The sequence below is a fragment of the Notothenia rossii genome (assembly GCF_949606895.1).
Source record: "Notothenia rossii genome assembly, chromosome: 10".
In the NCBI taxonomy this organism is placed as follows: Eukaryota; Metazoa; Chordata; class Actinopteri; order Perciformes; family Nototheniidae; genus Notothenia; species Notothenia rossii.
Genome location: NC_136908.1, coordinates 51,397,304 through 51,421,111, shown reverse-complemented (window position 1 = coordinate 51,421,111; position 23,808 = coordinate 51,397,304). Strand labels below are relative to the sequence as shown.

At 41.0% G+C, this 23,808-nt stretch overlaps 2 protein-coding genes across 2 annotated transcripts; one reads left to right on the top strand and one right to left on the bottom strand.

The window, feature by feature from the left end:
* The first annotated feature begins 26 nt into the window (after nt 1–26).
* parpbp (PARP1 binding protein) lies at nt 27–15,245 on the top strand. Its single transcript, XM_079654129.1, has 11 exons — nt 27–115; nt 432–587; nt 1,266–1,502; nt 1,608–1,712; nt 2,411–2,581; nt 2,725–2,879; nt 6,348–6,531; nt 6,639–6,820; nt 10,245–10,326; nt 13,635–13,821; nt 14,338–15,245. The coding sequence occupies exons 2-11, from the start codon at nt 438–440 to the stop codon at nt 14,658–14,660; spliced, it is 1,776 nt and encodes a 591-aa protein (XP_079510255.1). The 5' UTR covers nt 27–115; nt 432–437; the 3' UTR covers nt 14,661–15,245.
* A 25-nt stretch (nt 15,246–15,270) lies between these two features.
* pmch (pro-melanin-concentrating hormone) lies at nt 15,271–17,718 on the bottom strand (the record flags this gene model as incomplete). Its single annotated transcript, XM_079654130.1, has 3 exons — nt 15,271–15,410; nt 15,726–15,867; nt 17,476–17,718. 3 exons carry the CDS (start codon nt 17,716–17,718, stop codon nt 15,367–15,369), a joined length of 429 nt encoding a protein of 142 aa, XP_079510256.1. The 3' UTR covers nt 15,271–15,366.
* Between the last annotated feature and the right edge of the window lie 6,090 nt (nt 17,719–23,808).

Sequence of the window (23,808 nt, the reverse complement as noted above, 5' to 3'; positions counted from 1 at the left end):
TTGCTTACTTAAAGCTGATTGGTCAAGCGGCTAAAACGTCATCGGCAGTTTAAAAATTCAAAACACTGCTTCTTGTTGCGGACGTGTGTTGTCGGGGAAATCTACAATATCAGAGGTTCGCACCATTAAATTAACATTGTATTTCATGTTTTAAAGCCATAAACATATGATACTGTTGTTACATATTGTGATTTTTTATTTGGAATACATCGATTGAATCGATAACATTTTGCCACCGAGGCCAACGAATCTGCAGTTTTACCTTTGAATTAAAAAGAAAATACATTTGTTTTTTTGGCTCATAGTCGGCTTTTATGTAGTAAAACCTGGTTGATTCAAAAATGTAGGAGAGTAACATTAATTGGCAATTCACTATATTTGTTGCATCGTTTTTTAGGCACGTTTTGATGAGTATTTTCCTGTTGTTTAAGGAGAAAATGGAGGCCCTTGGAGAGCGTCTGAAGGTGATGGTTAAAGTGTTCAGGAGAGAGGGCCAAAGGGTTTTACACTCTGAGAGGACCACCATTCATGGAGCTGATGGCATGCTCATGATACTCCAGCTGGCAATGGCAGAAGTTAACAAGCAGGTAACAGAATCAGAATCTCTCTAATTGAATTGTTGCTTAAATGCCTTATTCGACCCTTAATGAGAAATGTGTGGCCAGAAAGTACACAAATGTAGACAAAAAATGTACTCACACACATTAAAATGGTCTTAAATGCAAGTATGATCATGTAGGGAAAGACAGGAAATAAAGGTCAGCATTATCCAACAGCACTAGAGCACATTATATATAATGGTGCAAGTGCATGAATTATACACAGTATAAACTGGTCTCTTCTTGCAGTGTGGCTACTGATAATCTTATATGGACTCATTTAGCATTAAGCAATGTGAAGGATCTCTGTTTTGAGGTGAGGCTTACACCACATGCAGGGATGTGAACCATCAAATGAAATAACATTTTAAATATAAGAGGAATAAAACACAGTCGGTATTCTTGCTGTAAGTTATCTGGCCCTAAAACAAAGCTGTAGGAGCCCAGCTCACATTATCATCATCGTCATGGCATGATTCAATTGAACCATCAGGCGGACTGTCATCACGTCTATAACCGATGACATTACCACAGGTTTCCGGCTGAGTACGCTCATGACCCATTTTTGGACGGCTGGAGAAGGCCCTTGTGCTTTTGAACTGATTGGATCCAGGCCGTCAGTAATTATGGCTGCTGCTTTCACTGTTTTCTCTCTTCCTGTGACAGCACGGCCGAGAGTTCAAAGTGGCTCTGAGTGATGTCCTGATGGCCTGGAAACACTTACTATTAGACAAACTTCACCTGCCACCCCCCAACTCTGCACGCATGGAGAACTATGATCTCATCCTGGAGGCATATGAATCCTTCCTGAAGCGCTCCAACACGGTGGACCTGATTGATATCCTCTCCATGTACAGACAGCTGAGATTAGATGACTCGGACCCAGAGGAGCCTGTGAGCCCGGTGAGCAGAAATCAAACTGATGTTAACTTTGGATGATGATGACATTAGCTTCCGAGTAAGAGATCAATTTATCTTTTTAATTACTTTTTTTGTTCTTTTGTAAAGATTCAGCTGTTTGAGTTCTTATCGAACAACGAGGAGGTCTTGGAGTTTCCAGACTCTGCAGTGCCGTCAACACCATCTAATAAAATCAGACCCTGCAGCTCACAGGTAGGCCCAGTCCTACTTTCACACACTTATAAAAGGTGCAACTTATTCCATAAACCACCATACAAAAAACACCTCTTTCCACTCGTACAACGTTTTCTCAGTGAAATAAAATGCTTTTTCTCCACCTGCCAAAAATCCATGCATTGACTTTCCCAATGTACTTTCCAAGTATTCAGCCTACTTAATTTAACTGGAAGATAGCGTGCTCTTATTGACAGGGACTCTATATCATATCACTTTGATTTAACAGTGCAATGTGAATTAAATTACCAGGCAGATGTTTAAAAGAACACAATGTCGGGCTGGACAAGAGCTTCTGTAACTGAGTGTCTTTGCTCCACTTCTTCTGTCACTTGTGTATTTATGAGTCTTTAGAGGAGGCTTGCTGCTGCACACTAACTCAAGTGATGTAATTTTTGGAGTTTAATATGGGCTGTCAGCTGCTGTGTTTAGTGCTTTTACTCAGGCAGTAAAGCCACTGTCCATTGTAGGTAGTTTATAGACACAAACTGGACTTGTCTTCCATAAATATTGGATATGCTTTAGTTTAGCCTGTTTCCCATGACTGGAAACAGGCTAAACAGCTAGCCTGGCGCCATCTTAAGGCAGAATGGCCAAATATAAAGATATATTTCCCTAAATTGTTGAGTTTTCTAACAAAAAATGTTAATGATGCTTTCTAACTTCATTTTCAATAGGTGAAAATTGCAGTGAGAAGGGTGTTCTGCTCCTATCTGAGTTTGCTTGTGAACGTGAAGAATGACATGGCCTTGGCGCTAACCCTGGACGTCCCCAGTCGTGCTCTCGAACGTCAGGCATTTACCGACGTCAAGCATGCTGCACAAAACAACAGCACCTCTCTCTTCTTGGTAAGAAATACCCACACTCAGCATGTTAAGCGATGATGTATTCACAGTTCACACTTTACATCACTTGAAACTAAAGTCATGACGCTTAAATTGGAGTAATTCTCTCTGGCTGAACATTTGGGTCTTTTTCACCTTTTTTGTAGGCTGTGACATCTTTTGTGAGGATCATCCAGCTCGGAGGCAGAGGCTACGCTCCAGCTGAGTCTGACCCACTAAGGAAACATGTCAAAGGCCTGTCTGACTTTGTTCAGTTTCTAGACAACCTGGAAGAATTACTCGGGGAGATACCCGACCCAAGGTACACAATACGCCTAATCCACTTCCAGTAGCTCCCTGTCTTGCTGATGCCTTCAAAGAAATGACTCCCGCCCTGTGACAGAAATTGGCTGTTAATGTTGGAAGGCAGAGAAGTTCTCCATTGAATTTGTATCTGTGGTTCTACAGTGTTTTAAAGTATCTTGTTTTATATACAAACCAGATTAGGCAGCAATTCTTGATAGCCACAGGGCATGGAAAGTTCTAGGAAAACTCAGAGCCGGCCCGACCTATTAAGCGACATAAGCGGCCGCTTAGGGCCCCACAGCCACAAAGAGACCCCCTAGCAAAACATTAAAAAAAAAACACAACCTCTTTTTGTGACAGATTATTGCAAGAAATTATAATTCTTCTGAATGATATTCCTATTGACAGCTAGTTTCTATGTGAACATTATGAAATGGACAGCCAGAGAGAATAAATTAAAAACAGTTATGAAATACTATATGACAAAACAAGAATACAGTTTAAGTGATTTGTTAAATATCTATAAAGAAAAATCTGCTTACAGTTCTGTTTCATATGGGTGTTGAGAGATGTATCCATAGATCTCTTAATTTTGCTCTCAAAGTACACCAGATTGATGCTTTTAACTTCAATATCTAAAAAGCTTAGAGGACTCCCCTAGAGGAGGTTAGGCCCACTGTGTTTACATGCTTATTTATAAAATATGTGTGCTTATTGCTTAATGCTAACATCATAGGACAAAAGTTGGTTACGTGTTGTGTGTAGCGAGAACACGCTAGAGTTAGGGGGGCCCCCAAGCCAAAGCTCGCTTAGGGCCCCCAAAAGTATAGGGCCGGCCCTGGGAAAACTCATTGGGTGTGTTCTGGTGAACTGATCCTCATGCTTCAACAAGTGACCGTCATGGACTATTCGTTCAATCTTCTTGTCTGTGGTCCACTCAGATACTCAGAATTTCAAACAAATGACTATATTGTGGTTTATAATCTTCAGTGGTTTTCAATCTTTCAATTAAATCCCCCAAACATTTTTTAAAACCTGGCTCTGTCCAAGGGCATTAATGATTCTACCTACCAGCACCTTCAAAGCTCTTTATTAATAATACGTAAATAATGTTTGTTCGTCACCTCCAAAAACATGTAAAAACGTAATTTGGCTGTTTTACAAGTGGTTATGTGGCTATTGCTTGGCCCGACAATACGTTCCTGGAATCTCTGAGAGTGGTCTCCGATCATGAGTACAACAGGGTTTTTTCAGGATTTCTTGGTCACTTTTGATTAAAATCTACTCAAACTGACTTTTCAGCCGCCGATTAATGTACATCTGTTGCTCTTGGGAGTATTTCGAGCAGCAGAACAGTCTATGTGGGATTGAGTCTAACTGAACTAAAGTCTGTGTTTGTGAATTCTTAGCAGTTCGCCTAAGTTGCCACATTGTTCTATCAGGGTCACTTAGCCAGTACAATAAATCTCTTATTTGTATTGGGTGATCTTACACCTGCTAAAACAATCCACTTACCACATTTAAATAATACATTGTTACAAAATGCTGTCGTTACTTTATTGGATTCTAATAATCTAGTATACACATATTCCATTTCCAGATAAATCAGCCTGACCTGATTAGGGGAATACTGAGATTCCAAGAAAGTTGAGCATTTTTTCTGGCAGCAGCTGAAGAGGAATGTTCTTTGAAATGCTTACCTCTTCCTGCAATTCGAGTACAGGTTAAATTATATTTCCTAGCAGGCGGGTCAATACAATTATTTTGAATAGAACTCAATTCTGTTGTGTGTGGGGGGGGGGCCCTGCTGCAGCAGGGGCCCTGCTGCTACTACTAGTAGGAATGTTTACAGTCTGGATGACACTTTTGCACGAAAATCACAGCTGTGATCATTAAATAAATCTGTTCAGCTCTTTATTATTTCCTTCAAATCCCTGTAATGACTCCCATCTCTCATGATAACCCTTTGGATTGCTGAAGCATGTTCATCTTTTCCACATCAAAGCCGGTCTCTGTTAAATAACTTGTTCCCCGTTTAGAGCTCAAGGTTTGATGATAATTCATTTCAGAAGGAGCTCCACAGATCCCTCTCCACACCATTGCAGATTATATTTCGATGTCAAAGCATTTGGCGCCACAACAAAAGCGGTTATCAGGAGTGATTCTGTCGTTTAGTCATGTGAGGCTTGAATCGAGGTGAATCTGTTAAAGGCTCCCTTTGTAGGAGGCCCAGTAGCCACGTTATCTTCAACACATTGTGATGTTTATGTAGCAGTGGATTCGACTCACCCTGCTCTTCTGAGGGTTTTCAGTTCATGCAGGCTGATGAGGCACGGATGAACTCGGCCAACATGTGTCTTTCAACAGGCAGTGCCTTGACGCTCTCAGTGGAGTACTGTATTTCCTCATCCAAACACCTTCTATGGAGAGTTCAGGGCCCCTTGTTCACTGAACATCTGTTTTCCCAAATGATTCTGTTACTGAGCCCCGCTCACTCACATCAGAGCCGGGTCAGGGTGGGACCACCGCCTCTTCACCTTACTACAAACTCTTCTAGTATATTTTTCCTTTTTTCTCTCCCCCTGCATTATTTTTATTTTATTTTATTAAACATTGACAGGATTACAGAACAGATTTGACAGGTGAAACAGATAATGAGAATACTAAACAGAAATGTAGGTAATGCAGGATTTGGAGAAAAAACACCTAAATGCAGTTTAGATGATATTAGATAGATTTTCAGGAATATTTTGGGATTATCTATGCCTAGAATGCTCTATGCAGGTAAGATGTTCAGTGTCATTGATTCCTTGGGAACCTCTTTCCAGAATTTCTGAAAAAATACACATTTTAATAAGTGTTAGATGTATGTGCCTTCTGCTATTTTGTAATTGTTCCAAAACGTAGATCTTCTGGCATGCTTTAAAGCATGTGCCTGTTAGAAAAGTTAAGAAGTGATATGCTTTTTGGAGCACCCACAGTGTGCGAGCATGGGCGAAATATCTCTGAAAACTATAAAGAGGAAAGTCCTGGAGTATGTCTGCGAGAGAGTCCATCGCAGTGACTGTGCCCAGCGTGACTTTGACAGGGATTTGAAGCACATTTTCTGCCTCATACAGTAACTGTTAACATTGGCAAAGCAGAGTCACAGAGAAAAAAAAAAGGATTACTGGATGTTACCACTGAAACAATTACTCTGAAATCTTTTAGTCGGTGTCTCATTAATTGGAAGTGAAGCTGCAGTATATCTTTTTAAGGCATTCAGAGGAAGGCCTGGCTCTTCTGTGTTTTCAGTTTTAGGAGAGAGTTATTCATGTTGGCAAATATTGGCTGAACTCTTGAACACTATTAATTCCATCCAGATGAAAACCTGTATGTGTGTACTGCAGAGGAATCTATTTCTTTTCAAAACAAAGGTAGGTTTTTGTCTTGACCTGCCAAACAATACTCCCTGTATATTTTGACTCATTGTTTTTATTCTCAGTGTGTGTGGAGCCCGGCTGGTGGCTGCCATCAGGGCGGTGCTGGTGAAGGGACGCAGCAGTGGAGATGCAGTGTATGCTGTGTCTGAGGAGACAACAAAGGAGCTGAAGGAGAAGATTTGCCAGCTATATCAGATCCAGAAACAGATTGCTAAAGGAAGCGGGACTGGGATAAGCCCTGCCAGGGTAATACATAACCTCTGCTCGTTTTTGGAATCCATACAATTGTATGAAAACCACTTAATCTTCTCCAACAGTGTACTGATTGTGGTTGTGTTGTTCTTCCTCTTCAGCCAAAGGCGCACACAGTCAATCACTGCACTGCGTACGGAGGTCGGGACACTGTGAAGGTGCTGCTGGCTCTGCTGGATGAAGAGGCCCTGGCTCCCCCGTCTCAGAACAAGGCGGACCTGCTGTCTGAGGACCAGCCCGTCCTCAGTGGGGCAGAGGGGACCTGCATCCTCAACTTGTTCAGGTTGGCGCAAACACATGAGACATGGCCCTTTGTATTTTTGAATGGGAGCATGTTCTTTGGTTATAGTTGTTACCACAAGCTGTGATCCTGGGGAAAGTTTGTTTGATCATGTGTATCCCTCTGTCTGTCAACAGCTAATCTTTAAAGGTCCCCTATTATACTCTTTTTCATCAATATGGTTATAGTTCTCAGTTATATACAAAACATGTCTCTGAAGTGTTTGGCTGAAATGCCAAACAGACCTTTGTAGCATCCCATAATCCCCTCTGTTTCAGCCCTGTTTCAAAAGTGCTGATTCTCTGTCTGCTACTTTAGATGAAAATAAGGAGCCACTCCCCACGCCCAGCGGTGGGGGACCAGAGTCACATGACTTGACTCGAGTCAGACTCGAGTCGCATACTTTTGGGCTTGAGACTTGCTTGACTAACATTGATAAAAGACTTGACTTGACTTTGACTTGGTATTCATGACTTGAGACTTGACTTGACTTGAGACAGATGAGTCGAAAGGACTTTTTAAAATTAAATATTTGCATTTGTTTTTGTATTGTGCGGAGCCCCTAAAGGGCAATGAAAAAAGATACTGTATCTCGTTCGCACGAGAAAGTTACCGGAGCGCCAAGTAGGAAGTGGAGCGCACAGGAGACAACCGTTGGGAAATGGCAGTGCATACATTATTTTAGATATATTTCGAACTCGGACTCTCATTCACTTCATGAAATCGCTACAGCACCAGGAGGCAGCGGGACGTGTAACTCCGCCTCTGAGAAGTGCAGCACCAGCGCTCAAAGAGCTGTTCCTTTTACGCAACGCCTTCACTGTGTTGACTTTCATTAGAACAGCTAAAGAGCGACCGCAGGCTGCTACTTTTTAACCACACACACCTCTACACACATCGAACTGCCCGATTAATCCCCCTATTACTCGTTTTATGAAGGAGATGTCTGGTCACTAAGGCGCATGATGTGTGTGTGTTTGTGCTCTGCTCAGCTCTGCGTGTGTGTTTCTGTGCGTTCGACAACGGCATTTGTTTTCAAATTACCATGAACAGTAATTTACACACATCTGGCCAATTCCATATGTATATGTGGGTGTTCCCAAATGAAAGACATTTGTTTAATCTTAATGTCGCACTGTCTGCGCACACGCACACACACACACACACACACACACACACACACACACACACACACACACACATATCATGCGCCCGGTACATACACTATCCCGTTGTAATGACTTTAATGCAATATTTCTTTGTGCACAGACACAGTTAGGAAAACAAAGAGAGAGTGTCATATGGGAGCACCTTAGACAGGAGAAAGGCTGTGACCCTGCTGAAGGCGAGCCAGGGCAGGAGGCTTAACATGTTGATGTAAAATATTTGTGTTGTACTCCTGTTATCACTTTAGAGCCCTTTTAGAATGTATAGGGTTATAATTTCAGCGCCCCACACTCCATTGCTGTTTATGTTGAAAATAAAATGAAACTTTTCATAACCACAATATTTGAACTGATTTAAATGCGGAAACTGGGGTTATTCATCAGAATTTCGTATGCCTTGACTTGTGACTTGCTTGACCTGAGCAATGACTTGACTTGCTTGACTCTCACCACAGTGACTTGGGACTTGCTTGAGACTTGTAGGTTAAGACCTGAGACTTGCTCATGATGACTGGCACATGTATGACTTATTCCCACCTCTGCCCACGCCCCTCTGAGAGATATTTGGTTAAAAAAAACACAATGGTGCCCTAGGAGGAGATTCAGGTGATAAGGTGGGTGGGTGTTACCTTGGTTGGTTATTGGCTGATGGTTACACAAGCCAAAAAAACATTAGAACATCACAAAGTGGCCAAAATGTGATCAGCTCATTTTTAGACAGGTTTTTATATAGATGGATCAGGACAAAAAGAGAGGGGGTCTTTCAGAATCTCGTTACACAGAGGGGACACATGTTTATGTATAAAAGACATGAAAAAGTGAATGCAAAACATGTGAATGCAAAACATTTTGCATAATAGGTGACCTTTAATATTATACTAACTAGACCAATAAACCTGATGCACTCAGTGATTCACAATTTATGAAAAACCCATTGTCTCAACAGTTTGATACCTCACTTGCGGCCTCCTCTGCAATCTACTGAGAGCACTTTCCTACATACATTTCATTTAAGCACCAGTTTACCATCTGTACACCATAGAGGGTGAATTTCAATAGGTCTTCAACGATAATTCAGTAATTATTTTACTAGGAAAAAGACACAGAGCTGTAAATTGGATTAGACTATTTTTACTACCAGGAGTCACTCGGAGTGGGAAAGCCCCTGAAACAGCCATAGACCAACATGAGACAGTACAACGCTCCACTGAAACCATATGGAGGAAAATCCTCCCACACCACACTGGAACAATTTCTCTGGTCAAACATCTGAAATAAAAATAATAGTATGAATAGCCACTGTGGTGGTGGTGGGGGCGAGGGGCACTACATTATGTTGGAAGCGCATGACATTTAAAATTCAGTGTGCGAAAAAGCACACGTCCCACCGTCCGGGATGTGTTATTTACAATATCGGACAAGTAGATCTTTCAATTGACTTGTCCGGCGGACAAGTGACGTTTTTCCCCCTCATTTATTGACAAATTATAGATAAATTCAGTTTACAAAAGGCAGAACTCGTTTGCAAATGTTCCATGTCCGCCATTGTTCGTTTAGAAATGTTAGTTTCGGTTCTGCTTGTCGATTCCTAAGAAAATGCATCTCGCCGCTTTCTGTACTGTTAGGGCGGGGCAGGGTGGGGCGGGAAGTGTAGCACAGTGGCAGGGTTTGGGAAGCAAAACTTGGTTCCGAGTAGGAACAAATAACAATTGTCCGGTACCGGGATTAATAAGAGTTGTGAGGCATGAGGCGGGGCCGAGCCCTGTGGACCGCAGCTCTCTCTCTATGCTCCGGATCATCTGATCGCTGCACTTCAGCCTCTCTCTCTTTCTCTCTCTCTTTCTACACACAGCGGATCCGCTTCCCGTTTAAAATCCAAACGATACCCAACCCTATGTGTGATGCAGTAAAATCTTACCGCTCACTTACGTTAGCGGTGTCGTAGAAACCGTGGGAAAATGTAAAATACGATGGCGAAGAAGATTCCAGTGGCCCCAATTTTTGTCCATTCTGGACAAGTGAAAAATGTATTCGGATAAGTAAATTGCCAAACTCATTTGTCCATGGACAAGTACTCTCTAAACACTTTTTCTCACACTATGGCTTATGTCCAATTTGTTGAAAATCAGCTCAGTCTGACGCAAAGGAAAACATATTTTTACCTGTTAGAAATATGATTATGTGAAGCTGAAATGAAAACAGAACAGTTTTTAGGACCATATCACTTTCTAACTCATAAACCTCTTGTCTTTGCCCCTCAGATCCCCTGAATTGTCATCTGGAAGCTCTCCAGAGCCTCTTAAGAACCGAGTCCAGAGCCGGCTAGACCTGCTCAAACCCAAGGTAACATGGGCCCCTTCATCCAAGAGCCCCAAATCCAAACCATCAGTTACTACAAATTGAATCAGATGTACAAACACTGAAAATAATGTCTTTACATCCTGTAATTTCTCCCTGGTATTATATTATTTATTTGCTTAGCTGAAGCTCACATCTTAACTGACTTCCACCGTTCCCGTTTGCACAGCTGTGTTTTAGCTCTTAGTGTTGGTTTGAGGGTGCTGTTTAAATCCGTGGCATAAAACGACTTATTCGTGGGGGATTCAAACCATTAACCAGTCCTGATGATAAGTTATCCTGTTCCGGCTCTAGTCCATTTGCTTACAGTGCACAATATAACACACTGTATATCTGATATCAATATCTCCCTCTTCCTTCCTGGCTGTTAGCTCAGCTGTTCTGTTTTTGTTCATTGATATTTTTTGAGGTCAGCGTGAGAGAATCTGTCACTATGATTATGCAGCCTTGGTTGCAAAAACAGTGAGCCAACTTAACTGATGTGTTTTAGCAATTCAATCTATGTAAATGGCTTCATTTAATCCGAATTTATTTAGGACTTGCAACTCTTTGCATACAGTTAAATGGTTTAAGTAACTAGGTACATTTACCTAGTTACCATTTTAAGGTACTGCTACGTATAATACTCCACTAAAAGGTCGACCGATGCTGTCATTTCAAAACTGATGCCTATAGTAAAAGCATAACATTAACTAAAATACAGAAAATTGCAGTATTGAAATATACTGGTTTGACATGATTATAGTTGTCTACAAAAGAATATTATAATTTTTTGTTCGGTTTTAAAGGAAACACAAGTTTTGCACATTAAAGTCTCTATACAGTCTGGACTATGTGAAAAAGGTTGTATGTAAGTGGATAGTATCCACTGGATACTATCATAACACACCTCAATGTCCAAACTGTCTGGAAGCATTGGCTTTGCATTATGGGTAATGTAGGCACCAGGTTTAAGTGGAGTTCATTTTATGTCCCACAATATTATAAATGTACAATTCAAAATTAGTTAATCCTTTTTAAGGGATTTAAATCAAGGTTTTTGTAAAGGGAAAACAAATCAATCGACCTTCATGCTTCTTCTTATCTCCACCACTGTATACACTCCACAATTGCTGAGTCACCCAAAAAACAACTGACAAGACCTGCTTTAGATTTGAAGGTAGGACTGGTCTTTTTGAAATACAGCATCTCCACTATGTGAACACCTTTTTGAACATGTATGCTAAACACATTTTGTGAAATGGCTCCTTTATTTGATTGCGCTAGCAGATGTCATTTTAGCTCCCCACAATCTGGCCGCCTTCCTGTTTGAGTGCGCTGTAATGGTCCCTGGGCAGCTCACCGCTTCCTGAACTCTGCGAGCGGAAGCTTTCTGCATCAATTTCACTTTGAAGATGCCATATCAGTCGCGTAATTCGACTAGCAAGGGGAAAACCTGAAAGGTTATTGTTTCCTGTTGTCTGCTGAACAACTTCATCCCAGACTTCTCCAGCGGTTTCATCATGCACTGACGTCAACTGGCACACACAGAGATGGACAGATTTAGTTTCTGCTTTTGGAACCTCTCCAACTCCTTGTCTCTGTGCCACAGACGATCCAAACACAGATATAACTATGTTTTGCTCCTCCGTGACGTCAGTGAAGGTGTTTGTGAAAATATCCATTCCATTATCTGGGATCGGTCTCTGATGGTGATAATAGTAATGGTGCACCTGTTCTCACTTCATATACCTTCGTGTCAAGAAGCAAAGCTGCAGAAATTGCTTGCACCTGTTTTGGAAGTACATCAGGAATGTGTTGGTCAGGTGTCTCCAGCGTGGGGTCAGTCGGTGTGCGGAGGTTATTTAAGGACAGGCATCTCCTCCCCAACGAGGGCTCTCTGACCACATGGTGCCATGTTGCGCTCCCACCTGTTGTAATTGGATTAGACGTTATCCGTCAGTCATAGTTTGGTGTTCACTCTTCCGTCCCCTCCCAGTGTTTCAGGGGCATTCCAGATATGTTTTATTAGCATGCAACCAGGGCAGCATACATTTTTAGCTCCACTATTAAAGTGTGCCTTGTTCCGGGTAGCTGTTGTTGTAGGTGCTCCTTTTTAAGAAGTTATTTTGAAAAGCACAAAGGCTTTGATCCCTTTTGTGCTTTATGGACCCACCCAGCTTTGTTCACTGTATTTTTCCCTCAGAATGTTCCCTCCCGACTGTGGCCTGAAGGGTGAAATCCTTGGATTGTGATAATCCCAAGCAGGCGTAGATCAAACAGTGGTTGTAAAGCTGTGGATCTGCGTGCCCCAGGGCCAGGATTGTAGCCTTCGGTATCATTCACTTTCTTATAACCAACTAGGCTATCCGAAGAGGATTTTAATGAGGTGCTGCTCTACTGTTTCAGACATGTAATTGTGATAAGATTGGAGAAACAGAATGTCCTGTTGGTTGTCCTTTTCGTACACATAACTGCACAATGTATAACCAACTTAAATGGCCTTCTTTAAATGTAAGACGACACGCGCATTGGTTTCAGCTGATATTGAAATGCATTTATCTTAACTAACCCCCTTATTTAAAGCAGTATTTTGTACCCTACTCGTCAAATCATCAAGTTAGACATTCTGTTCAGATTTATTTCTCTGTCCCCTCTGCAAAAAAATTGATTGGCAGAAATGACAAATATTTTCATAACTAATGAGTAATATTTTAATTGTTGAGTCTCTGCAAAACAGTTCCAGCCCAGTTTTCTTAAAGAAAACAAAAACAGGAAACTCCATATTTTAGAGGTTGAAAACGGCATTATCATGGTTTTCAAATAATTTCTTATTTATTTTTCCTGAATAGACTGTGTGTGGACTGTAGTTGTAAAGTCTCACACAAAATAAAACATATATTTGATATATATAGTTTTTGCCCCATCCTCTCTTTTTGAGAGCACTGTTTTTCAGAACAACAAAATAAAATTATAATGTGAAGGCCATGTACTTGGCCACAAGTCCAGAGTCATTTATACTGATCAACAACCATTTTGCACTTCTGTTTTTAGGGGAAATCTGTTGACAATAGCACAGATATTCAATGTTCCTGGAGGATGACCTTTAAGGGCTTTGGGGATCCCCTGCCATCTAATTTATCTAGACATTCTTGAAATAGCAGTGTGTTCAAGGGGGCTTTTTGGTTTCAAACACCAATATAAAAGCCGGGACTTAAGGAAACTTGGGCCAGCTGCATTGAGCCATTGATAATGATCATCAACTATGTGACAATATATCAGATGGACTAACAAGTTTCTTTCTGTTCATCCAGCCCAAAGAGGGGGTCATTCGATCCCAGTTTGCATGCACATACAAGGATGAAGAACTGCCACTCAACCGTGTGCTGGAGTTCCCCAACAGCAGCCAGATGCCCACCTGTGTGCACCCTGCACCCAAACCCAAAAACACCCCCCCTGTGGACAAGGAGTGCAGCTCTGATGTGGAGGTCAAAACCAAAGGTACAAACTCAAGCTTAAACTCCTCAAATCCTATAGTTACTTTCTGTGCTCCACTACATGCTGAGAAAAGCTTAAAATGTCAACACAAGCGGTGCAGCATTCCCTTTCTGCTGGGATAGATTTCTGTTTCCTCTGACGCACACAGCTGGATGGAGGCCCGGGAACGCCTTCTCAGCTCCAGCCTTGAACCTTTCACAGCCCCGGCCCTGGGACTGGTACTTACCCATTAAACGAATCCCCATTCTATAAAACCTGCTCACACCCACAACTGTAGTAAAAACCCAAAAGCACACACTCACAGACTTTTTGCCCATTTCCCCTTCTGCCTTTTGTTCCGTGGGAATTCAGGCTCAGCTCCATCGAGTTACATGACAAATGTTACATTTCAGCTCCACAGAATAAACAAACTGCCTGCCTCCAATAGCGGCTAACGTCAGCAAATTCGTCACAGCATTTCCCCCAGTTTTTCTCTAGCAGGTTGTCACACTTGCTTTTGCTTTTTTTCAATCTTTCCAGCCAAGTCTACAAATGAATGCCTGAATAAGGAGCAGAGCGGTGTGCAGCAGGGGGCTGTTCTTGGGCCAAGAAGTGGAAATGCCCAAAAAAGAGTTGCAGGCCCGGGCATTAAAAAGAAAACTGGCACTCAGGCGCAGGGAAAGGGCAACAAGAGGAAGCAGGTGGATTCTGACCAACATGAAGGGTCGGAGAACGAGCCCCCAGAGAAGAAGCAGCTCACTGCTGTCTCAGTCAAAATGCCTGGCAAGAATGTCGGTAAGGCCTTGAGTAAGAAGAAGCTGATAGCTGGACAGGGAAAGCTTACAAGCTTTTTCAGGGTCTAATGAATCATTTTTAATCATTTTATGATGCAGCTAAATGTTATTCAGTGTGAATGTTCCAGTTAAGGCTGCAACTAATCATTACTTTGAGTCTCAGTTGATCTGTTGGCTTTCGTTTCAGTGAATACCTTTTGGAAAATGTTTGTTAACTTGATCAAAGATAGATGACGGTATGTTAAATTTGAAGCTAGCAGGTTTTACGCTAATATAGCATAGAGCAGAGCAGAGATTTGCTAAGCTAACTGACAACCCGTAGCATTTAGCATATAGATCATTTTAAAGTTTTAAGACATTCTGTCAGTTTTTTATTTGTTTGAGAAAATCATGGCACATTAATTTTCTACTGATTTACTATGCAAATCATGGTATCATCACTAATGTACCCACTCAACAGTGAAACATGTGGGTTTACCAGTTGATAGCAGATGATTGGAAACTTGGCCAGTACATTTTCTTTCATCAAGAAAAGTCCGACTTGAAATATTTATATCACTAGTTGTACAGTTTATTTAACTTGTTCCTCAGCAAAATCATGTATGTAAATAAGATGCAAACTTTTCACTTTTAATAAACTTTTATTTTGTTTTACATGTTTGTGAGCTCTCATTTTCAACAAGGGAAATTATTTCAGTGTGACACATAAGGAAGAAATTGTACAGCATTTTCAGTGCAGGAGGGCCGCTCGGGGGGGGTGGGGGAGCCTTTATGCTTACCAGCAGGGTCGGTACACTCTTCCTATCATACATCGCATAACTAGAAGTAAAAAATAAAGAACGTTAGAACATTTAGCAAAAGTTAATATGAACATCAAGACATTTGATCCTGATTTTATGTATTCCACAAATGCTGGAATCAAAAAATACCCAATGAAACAACCCCCATCTCTCAAAGAAAATTAATTAAAACAATTCTAATTTTAAGAAATGTTTACATTTGTGAATTTAAATAATAGATATACAAATTACCATAGGAATATTGTAAAATATTTTTAAAAAGCAGATATAAAGGAGGCATTTCTAAATCTTATCTTCACAATAATACACAATCATGGGTTTGGCAGGTACTTACTGTCAAGGTCAGTGTTTCGGCGGTCAATTTTCAAAATGTGCTCAGCAGGGGTGCGACTCACGCTTCGGTCTGTGAGCAGAGGAAAGCTGTGGGTGAAGGCCGGGTTCAGCCCACGAATACTCTGCCCTCTCAGCCCCATGTCCTGAAACACAGCATTGATCAGTATCACATGTGACAATTCAAGACCACACACATTTCCGCACCGCAGGATCTGAACTCTGGATCATCACAGTTGCAGCAACAGCTTTTAAAGATTATCTTTTCACTTGCAGGCAGCACAGGTGTTGGATCTGCCTTAACCCAGCTGATCCAAGCCACAGGAACCCCAAATGGAAGAAATGTGTTCCCCCGTTTTTTATTTTATCACAGTGGACCATTTCTTCCACCCAGATGGCTTTGTTCTCTCCAACATGGCTGCCTGTTCCCCATTACCGCAGAGATAACCACCATGTTCATGACACACAGGAGACACAACCGCCAGATAAACTCTTAACACATCGCAGCCAAGCGTTTGAGGGAACACAGATATATCATCATTCTTCCCACTGTGATTCCAATAAATCTTTATAGGCTTGTGATCATTTGACCTTTCTCAGCTTTACCGGTTTTCCAGTGCTGCTGTAAAAGTTTTTTATAGCAGTGTATGAAATATTGACTTAACAGTAGACATGGGGATGGCGACCAATCGAAAGGGGTCAAATGTTCAGTCAGAGGATGGAGATAATCTGCTCTCTGTTGTTTTTGAACTACAGTTTACTGCGGTTATTTATGGAAAGAAATGTCGTACCATAAATAATTATGATGCATGACTTTTTTGGTGAAGTTCAGTGGGTGGGTGCAAGCTGAGACTAGCTAGATACAGTACATTTATTTGGGATAAGTTAACCAATATTATGCCAGTTAAAGGTGGGGTAGGTAAGTTTGAGAAACCGGCTTTTTGTTATATTCCATGGAATGCTCTTAACATCCCGATAGCAATGAATATCTTAAGAAGCCGTAGCCCTGTAAAAAGCATGACCATTCATTTTAGCTGGGCCGGCTAAAATAACTGGATGACCTACCTGCCTGTCAGCCTTCCATCTGTGCACAAACTTATCTCGTGCCCTCATTGGTCATGTGCGCGTTTGTGTGTGTTGGAGGAGGGGCTCTGTAAGGAAGTGGCAGATTTTTTCCGGCTGTGTATTTTCAAATTCTAGCCCACTCGAGCTGGTTTCTCCAAAATTACCTACCCCACCTTTAACCGGTACATTTAGATTGGATTAATTTGAAGTAGAAATAATGGATTATGAGGGTCGGTTCATTCAAATAACAAAAGAAAAGATGCTCACAACAATAAAGAATGACAACTTCCCCATCCATAAAGCAAAAGTCATGTTGAAATCACTAGTAGAGATTTATCAACCACTAATAAAGATAACAGCTTAACACTCATAGCCATTCTGCTTTCTTGATACATTTCCGAAGAGTATCTTTTAAAATAATAAAAATATCTTTCTTTTGTTGTGTTTGGTAACAAAGAGAAAATCTGCTTAAAACACACCAACTCAAAGAAAGGAATCACTTAGCAATATAAATGATAAGGTTGGAAAGCTAGCTTTGTAACTGCAAACGAATACTTTACTAAAGTTAAAACCTTTCTATGTTGATAACTTGTTAGAATTGTGTATCTTAAAATGTACAGTATTTTATGTTAGAAGCTATTTGTTAACAACCTCAAACTTGAAATAAAGCTCTGCGATGTGACACTTACGGAGACGATGATGATTTTCGGACTCCCGTCTTCATCCCTCTTGTTGGTGTCCAGCACAAAGTTCCGTCTGTAGGCAGCGGGAACCAAGGCGGGCTCAGTCATGGGTTCATCCTCCAGGAAGAGGCCATCCTGCTCCATCGCTCCGTCTTCTACTTTAGCTGCAGGCATTGCTACAGTGACATAGTGGCTGCTCAGCTCTGAGAACAGCACCAGAGTGTACAGGAAAGAGTAGACAGAGATCATGGTATATCTACAAGGTTTAGTTCTGTTCTGTTTGACTGATCTTCTCTCAGCTGACGAGTGGTGATACTGGGCTCACAGGCGTCTTTATATTTTCAGTGAGAGGGTTCTTTGCTTACAATTATAACTGTTGCGTGTCAGAAAGCGTCATGTCTCCTGCAGAGGTGCATCTGTCTTAAAGGCCGAAGGTCACAGGAAGATTAAAGGTCATGTCATTTCATTGATAGGTGTTCCTTCGTGGAGAAGAAGGTTAATGGCTCTATTGTGTCTGTTTAGAGATGTGATGAATTCAAATGGATAATGGTGGTGAAACATGGAGGGCTGTACTTTTCAAAAGATCAGAGAGCAGCGTCAAGAAGGCTCGCATCAGGTCAAAGGACAGGAAATAATCATCAATCTTTTTCATCAAAATCCACATGCTGAAAAGAACCCAGCAGGTGAGAGGACATACACTGACAGAGCTGAATTAAAGATGCCTTTTCATAAGTTAAAGAATGTAATTTTCTCTGAAGGGCATCGTCTGAATGCTGTACATGGCTTAAAAATACCCTACAATGAACCATCCAGAAAGGTCATTTACATGAATGAAAGCCTCTAAACCATAGCCGCTGCTGAGACCAAAGATAACTTACTAATCCAATAAAAGAAAAATACATTTAAAAGGACATTTTAGGAAATGCCTATTGAGAGTCAGAGTTAGCATGCTAACATGCTAAACTGCACTGGTGAACAAAGATAACATTACACCTGCTTAAAAGCAACTTTTAATGTCAGCTTTGTCAATGTGTCTATATTAGCATCCAAACCCTTGGATAAAGCTAATGGGAACCCCCACAAAAAAAAGTCACATTGAGAAAAGCCGTGCCACAAAATCCAGTGGAAATGTGCGGGGCGAGAGGATAGCGTCACAGAGGCGTTAGAATGGTTGAAGATTTTTGTCTTTCTATGGCATACACTTGTTATAGTGCAGATTAAACAAACATGATAGAAGATGTTAATTGGAGAGCTTTGAGATACTATAGCTGATGGTTGAATCAATCTTCTCATCTAACTCTCGACAAGAAGGCAAATAAACATATTTCCTACTACTAACTATTTATTTAAATAAGAATGTGATATGCTTCAGCTCTGTAATCAGGCCTTGGGAGCATTTGATCGACAAGCTCCCACACCATCATCAGCTAACAATATTAAGGCGGAGGCTAGCAGAAACCAAAGGGTCTTAATGTTGACATAGCTCTTCGCGGCTCAAAAGGCTTACCTTATTAACATCACAGGAGCCGTAGCACAGGGGATGGAGAGCTCGGGCATGAATAATAGCTATTGAACTCAGCTGAAGTGATTTTACTTGGAGCGGTCAGCCTTTATTTTGTAAGTATTATTGTTGGAGGGCGAGGACTTCTGAAGAACTGAACTGACTCCACAGGGGCACGGCCGTTCCAGCAGAAGCACAACTGAACTTGTGAGCTTAATGCTCTGTTGTTGTAACCTTTTTCGCTCTTTCTCTCCTTCTGATAATATCCCTTCCCATTTTCCCATATTTCTCCTGATATAAGCAGCATTAACGTACTGATATGGACAGCAGACAAATCAATGCCTCCGAATCCAAAGCTTCCTGGCTCCTCTTCCTTTGCACACTCGGGGAAGATTCAATGAACTTTGAGCCGTGGTGAAGGACATAATCTGGTAACGGAGATTTCTCCATGTTCTGAATTTTCTTAGAAACCATTACCATAATTCTTTAACAAAGAACATTAGCAAAAAAGCCAAGATTCAAATAATCTTATGAGCAACAGATGTGAAATCGGTGGGTATCCAGAAACATTATTTTCTAAATCTTTATGTTTCCACAACAAAGCTTGCAAAATCTTCAACGTGTGCCAGTAAAGTTTATTTAACTACTGATTGCACCGTCTCTTATTCATATTTGGTCTTGTTTGTATGCGTTGTAATTTGGTCCAGATTTGATTCAGCATCGTAAATGGTTCAATTTTTTTATTTGAGGAAAGCTGCAGGGGAGTTTTCTTCATTGGCTGCTTGCATCACCTGTCAGTTGGCATTGCTGTGTTCACCACCTACAGCTTTTATGCATCAAGAGTCCTTAGAAGTATGGGCTCTATGACTATCAGAAATGTTTTATAATGATCAGTGGCAAACACATACGTTTCTCTCCCTTTATTGACATGCTGCCTTCTATCACTTGTCTTCTAATTGAAAATATAAAACAGTGGCGCAGCAGAAGGAAATGTGATGCCGCTCCACGCATGATGTCTGATATCTGTGTGTTACTGCTGAGGAGACTTGAGTTGTGCCAGTGGCCAGTGTGCTGCATTCAGCAGAGATGCGGGTGCAAAAAGAGGGGACCACATTTTGCCCAGAGAACAGGCCATGGTTTCCTGGAACAATGCAGCTGATGAGAGTCCCTCCAAGGAAAATAAGGCTCTGACATCATGGGTTCTTAAAGCACACAGCTGAGCCAACACTCTCTCCTGCTATAATCAAGCCTCAGTGAATTTCCACTGTCGACTGAAATTGAGAAAGAGGGAGAATCTCCTCCAATGGTTTGGACTAACACTTTCCTTTTTTGTCTTTCACAGAAGCTTTTACCAAAGTCCTCACATCCCGTTGTGGCACGAGGCTCAAGGTGCACTTGTTGGACTCAAGTTGTATCTGTTTCCTTTTACATCTGGCCTTGGCTCAAAATAAAAACAGCTACCTGTACATTTGTAATGATCCTCATATCACAAGCCAACACTGGATGCTAGCCTTCAGATTTGAGAGTTTTTGTGAAGAAACAAATGCTGAATTGACACACGCAGGAGCAAAAGTTAAACGCGGCATAGTGAAATCGTGTGTGTTTTATTGGTAAAAAAAAGAAGAATGGTTGAAGACTGATGAAGCCTTACAACCACTTTTCCTGTAAAACAACCAATAGAATAAGTAGTGAAATTGTAAAACACACCACAAGGTCATTCAAAAGACAATTGTGTGCTTAAGATGAGGAGTTGAAGAGTGTGGAGAGATTGTGTTTCAAAGCTTGGTCCAAAATCTGTGTCCTCAGATGCACTGTATCCTGAGTGTGTGCAGATCAATGGGAAACCGATCGTTTTTTTCAATGTGGTTTTGAGGTTCTTAAAACATCATTGCATTGCACTTATTGAGTCACCATGTAATCCAAAATTAGCACATATAAGAGGATAAACAGAGCATTTTCAAGACATCTTGGGGTTTGTATTTTATTATAATTACAACTGGATGATACCGAAACATCCGTATTATATTTTGGCTTATTTGTGATGGCTTGGTTACTCGCCACTGGAAAGGACTCTGCTCACATTTTCTCTCAGATTTATTTGAACTCTAAATCTTGCAAGCTTGCAGCCTGCAATTGGACCATTAGGGTGAGATAATTGATTCTGTATTAGCCATAGAGACGGATGAAATAACATCCAGGGTGGCCGGGACCTCGCCAACCTCCCTGCTGCTGCTGCTCCACATTTTGATATCCGCCGCCTGCTGTGCTCCGGCCAGAGAGATAATTTATTAGGGTTTTATTGTTATCCAACATTCATCCGTTGAGAAAAAATGCTGACAGTGAGTGAGTTAGAGCTCCGTGCTGTCACTGCGAGCATCCTCCAAAGAGCTGAACATGCAGCTCTGGCCTCTGGGAGCACCACGCCCCGCTGTGTTTGCTTTGGCAGACTCCGCCACCTCTTAGGAAGTATCACTTTGTCATTCAGCACACACTCAGCTTCACAGTGCACGATGCACAGAGATTCAGCTTGAATTACGGCTTCATATGGCAAAGATTTCTTATAAGATTTGCACATGCTTGAGAGAAAAACCTCAGCTTTGGGTTCATCATAATGGTTGTAGAGTTTACCAGTGTGTGATGTTGCATAATATGCCTTTTGGAGCAGGGAATCTTGACTTGTTTTGCACTATTGCAAAATGAAAGGGGCTCATGGGCAAGTGATAGTATATAGTCCATTTGTATGCTTTTTAATCCACTCAGGGCATAGTATTTACATTGAAAACACATTATTAGCATTGTAAATCAATTTATTTTCATTCTGCATAAGAAAATGGTCAGCATGCCTCTTGGCTGCTATTTTGAACCAAATGTGGCCCCCAGGTTGAGTATCACTGCTTTACAGGATGATATTCCAAGGTGATTTTAAAAGTGTGCAGTGAAGAGCTGAACCCCTTCACATTTTGTTATGTTTTAGCCTTCTACTAAAATCATTTAAACAAATTTCCCACCTCATCAATCTCAGATTGTGCAAAGTGATTGAAAAGTTTCTGGGGTATAAAGCAACAAGCTGTACAGCTATTTTGCAAACTCAAACATGATTTCCAATGTCTTTCACGAAGGAGTTATGGTTGTCCTTCTGGAAGTTTCTTGCATTCACAAAAGGAGCTCTGAAGCTCAGTTAAACTTAATTTCTTGGCCTTAACAAGGCACTTTTCCCCCTAATGTTGAGTATTGCCTGATAGACAACTCTATAGTATGCCACTGTGCTCTTAAATAATTTCAGCAGGCATTTTTTGTAGCCTTTTCTGTATATCTGTGCCTCGACACAATCCTGTCTTTAGGCCGGCGTGTCAGATGTGAGGCCTTTATAAAATCAGGTGTGTGCCTGATCTCTAATCAGTTGAACTCAGGACAGGTGGACTCCAATCAAGGTGAAGAAACAGCTCAAAGATAGTCAAGCTAAATGTGAGGCACCTATGTCATAGCAAAGGACCCGAATACTTATTTCAATGTGAAATGTCAGTAATTTCGTCCTTTTAAATCAGAAAATATGTAGTGTATGTACATGCTGCATTAAAAAAGACTCTCCAGGCATTTATGTGATGTTGACAAGTGGTTTATTCAGCAGGAATGGTGAACAATGTGTCAGTATTTTTTTTCTACAGAAGGCAATAGAGCACCAAAAATAGCAGCGCTCTAATCAAACAGTTTTCTTGGACAGTGATGTAAATTATGTTTTCTCATTTAACACCTCAAAGAGTTGTGAATGTTTCAGCACCACTTTTTAAACTTTATTGATCATTATTTCACACAGGTCACAAACTAAAATGGTGGAATCATAGTAAAATCATTTGAAGTTGGTTGCTGTAGCTTTCTTTAAATATATCAGACACACAGAAGGACTTTTGTCTGGCTAACGTTGCTATTTATGACATTATAAGCTATATTTCAGGTACCAGAGACAAGTTTTTGGAGGGCGTTTTGTAGCTGCAGTGCACTTCGTACCTCAATTGATATTGAATGATTTGATTCATGGCATATTAATGCTGACTGAGGCTTTGTTCTATTCAAAGTATTTGGTTTGTACTTTATATCTGAAAATCTTCGAGAACCAGAATGGCTCTAAAAGCTACTTTGTTAACATTTCAGCTGCCATGTCGATTATGTAATTTGTAAATAATTAAAGAACAAAAGTAAACTAGCAAATTCCTATGTTGACAGATAAAAACAGTATTCAATATTGATCGTTGAAAATATTAGTCTTTTAGCTGATATGGTAAAATGTTTAGTCAAAAATGCTTAATCATTTCCGTGTTTTAGGACTCAGCCCACAATATCAAGCTACATCCAGAAGCCAATTAGCTTTGTTTGGCATAAAGAAAGAAACAAGCGGGAAAGCTCTCGTGGCTAGCTTGCCAAACAGTACCCCTACAACGTACATACTAATATACAAATTTGTTCGTTAAAGATGGGGTAGGTACATTTGAGAAACCGGCTCGAGATACACTTTTTGTGCTATTCCATGGAATGCTCTTAACATCCCAATAGCAATGAATATCTTAAGTGCTTTGACAAAAAATCCATACAAAAATGTCATCTGTGGAAGCCGTAGTAGCCTACTGTAAAAAGCACGACCAATCTCAGCCTTCCATCTGTGCACAAACTTATCTCGTGCCCTCATTGGTCATGTGCGCGTTCGTGTGTTGGAGGAGGGGCTCTGTAAGGAAAATTCTAGCGCACTCGAGCTGGTTTCTTCATTCTTACCTACCCTACCTTTAAATCTGTAAGTAAAACAACTGAGGTGTAAAAACGACACCATGTGGCGTATTTTGTTGACA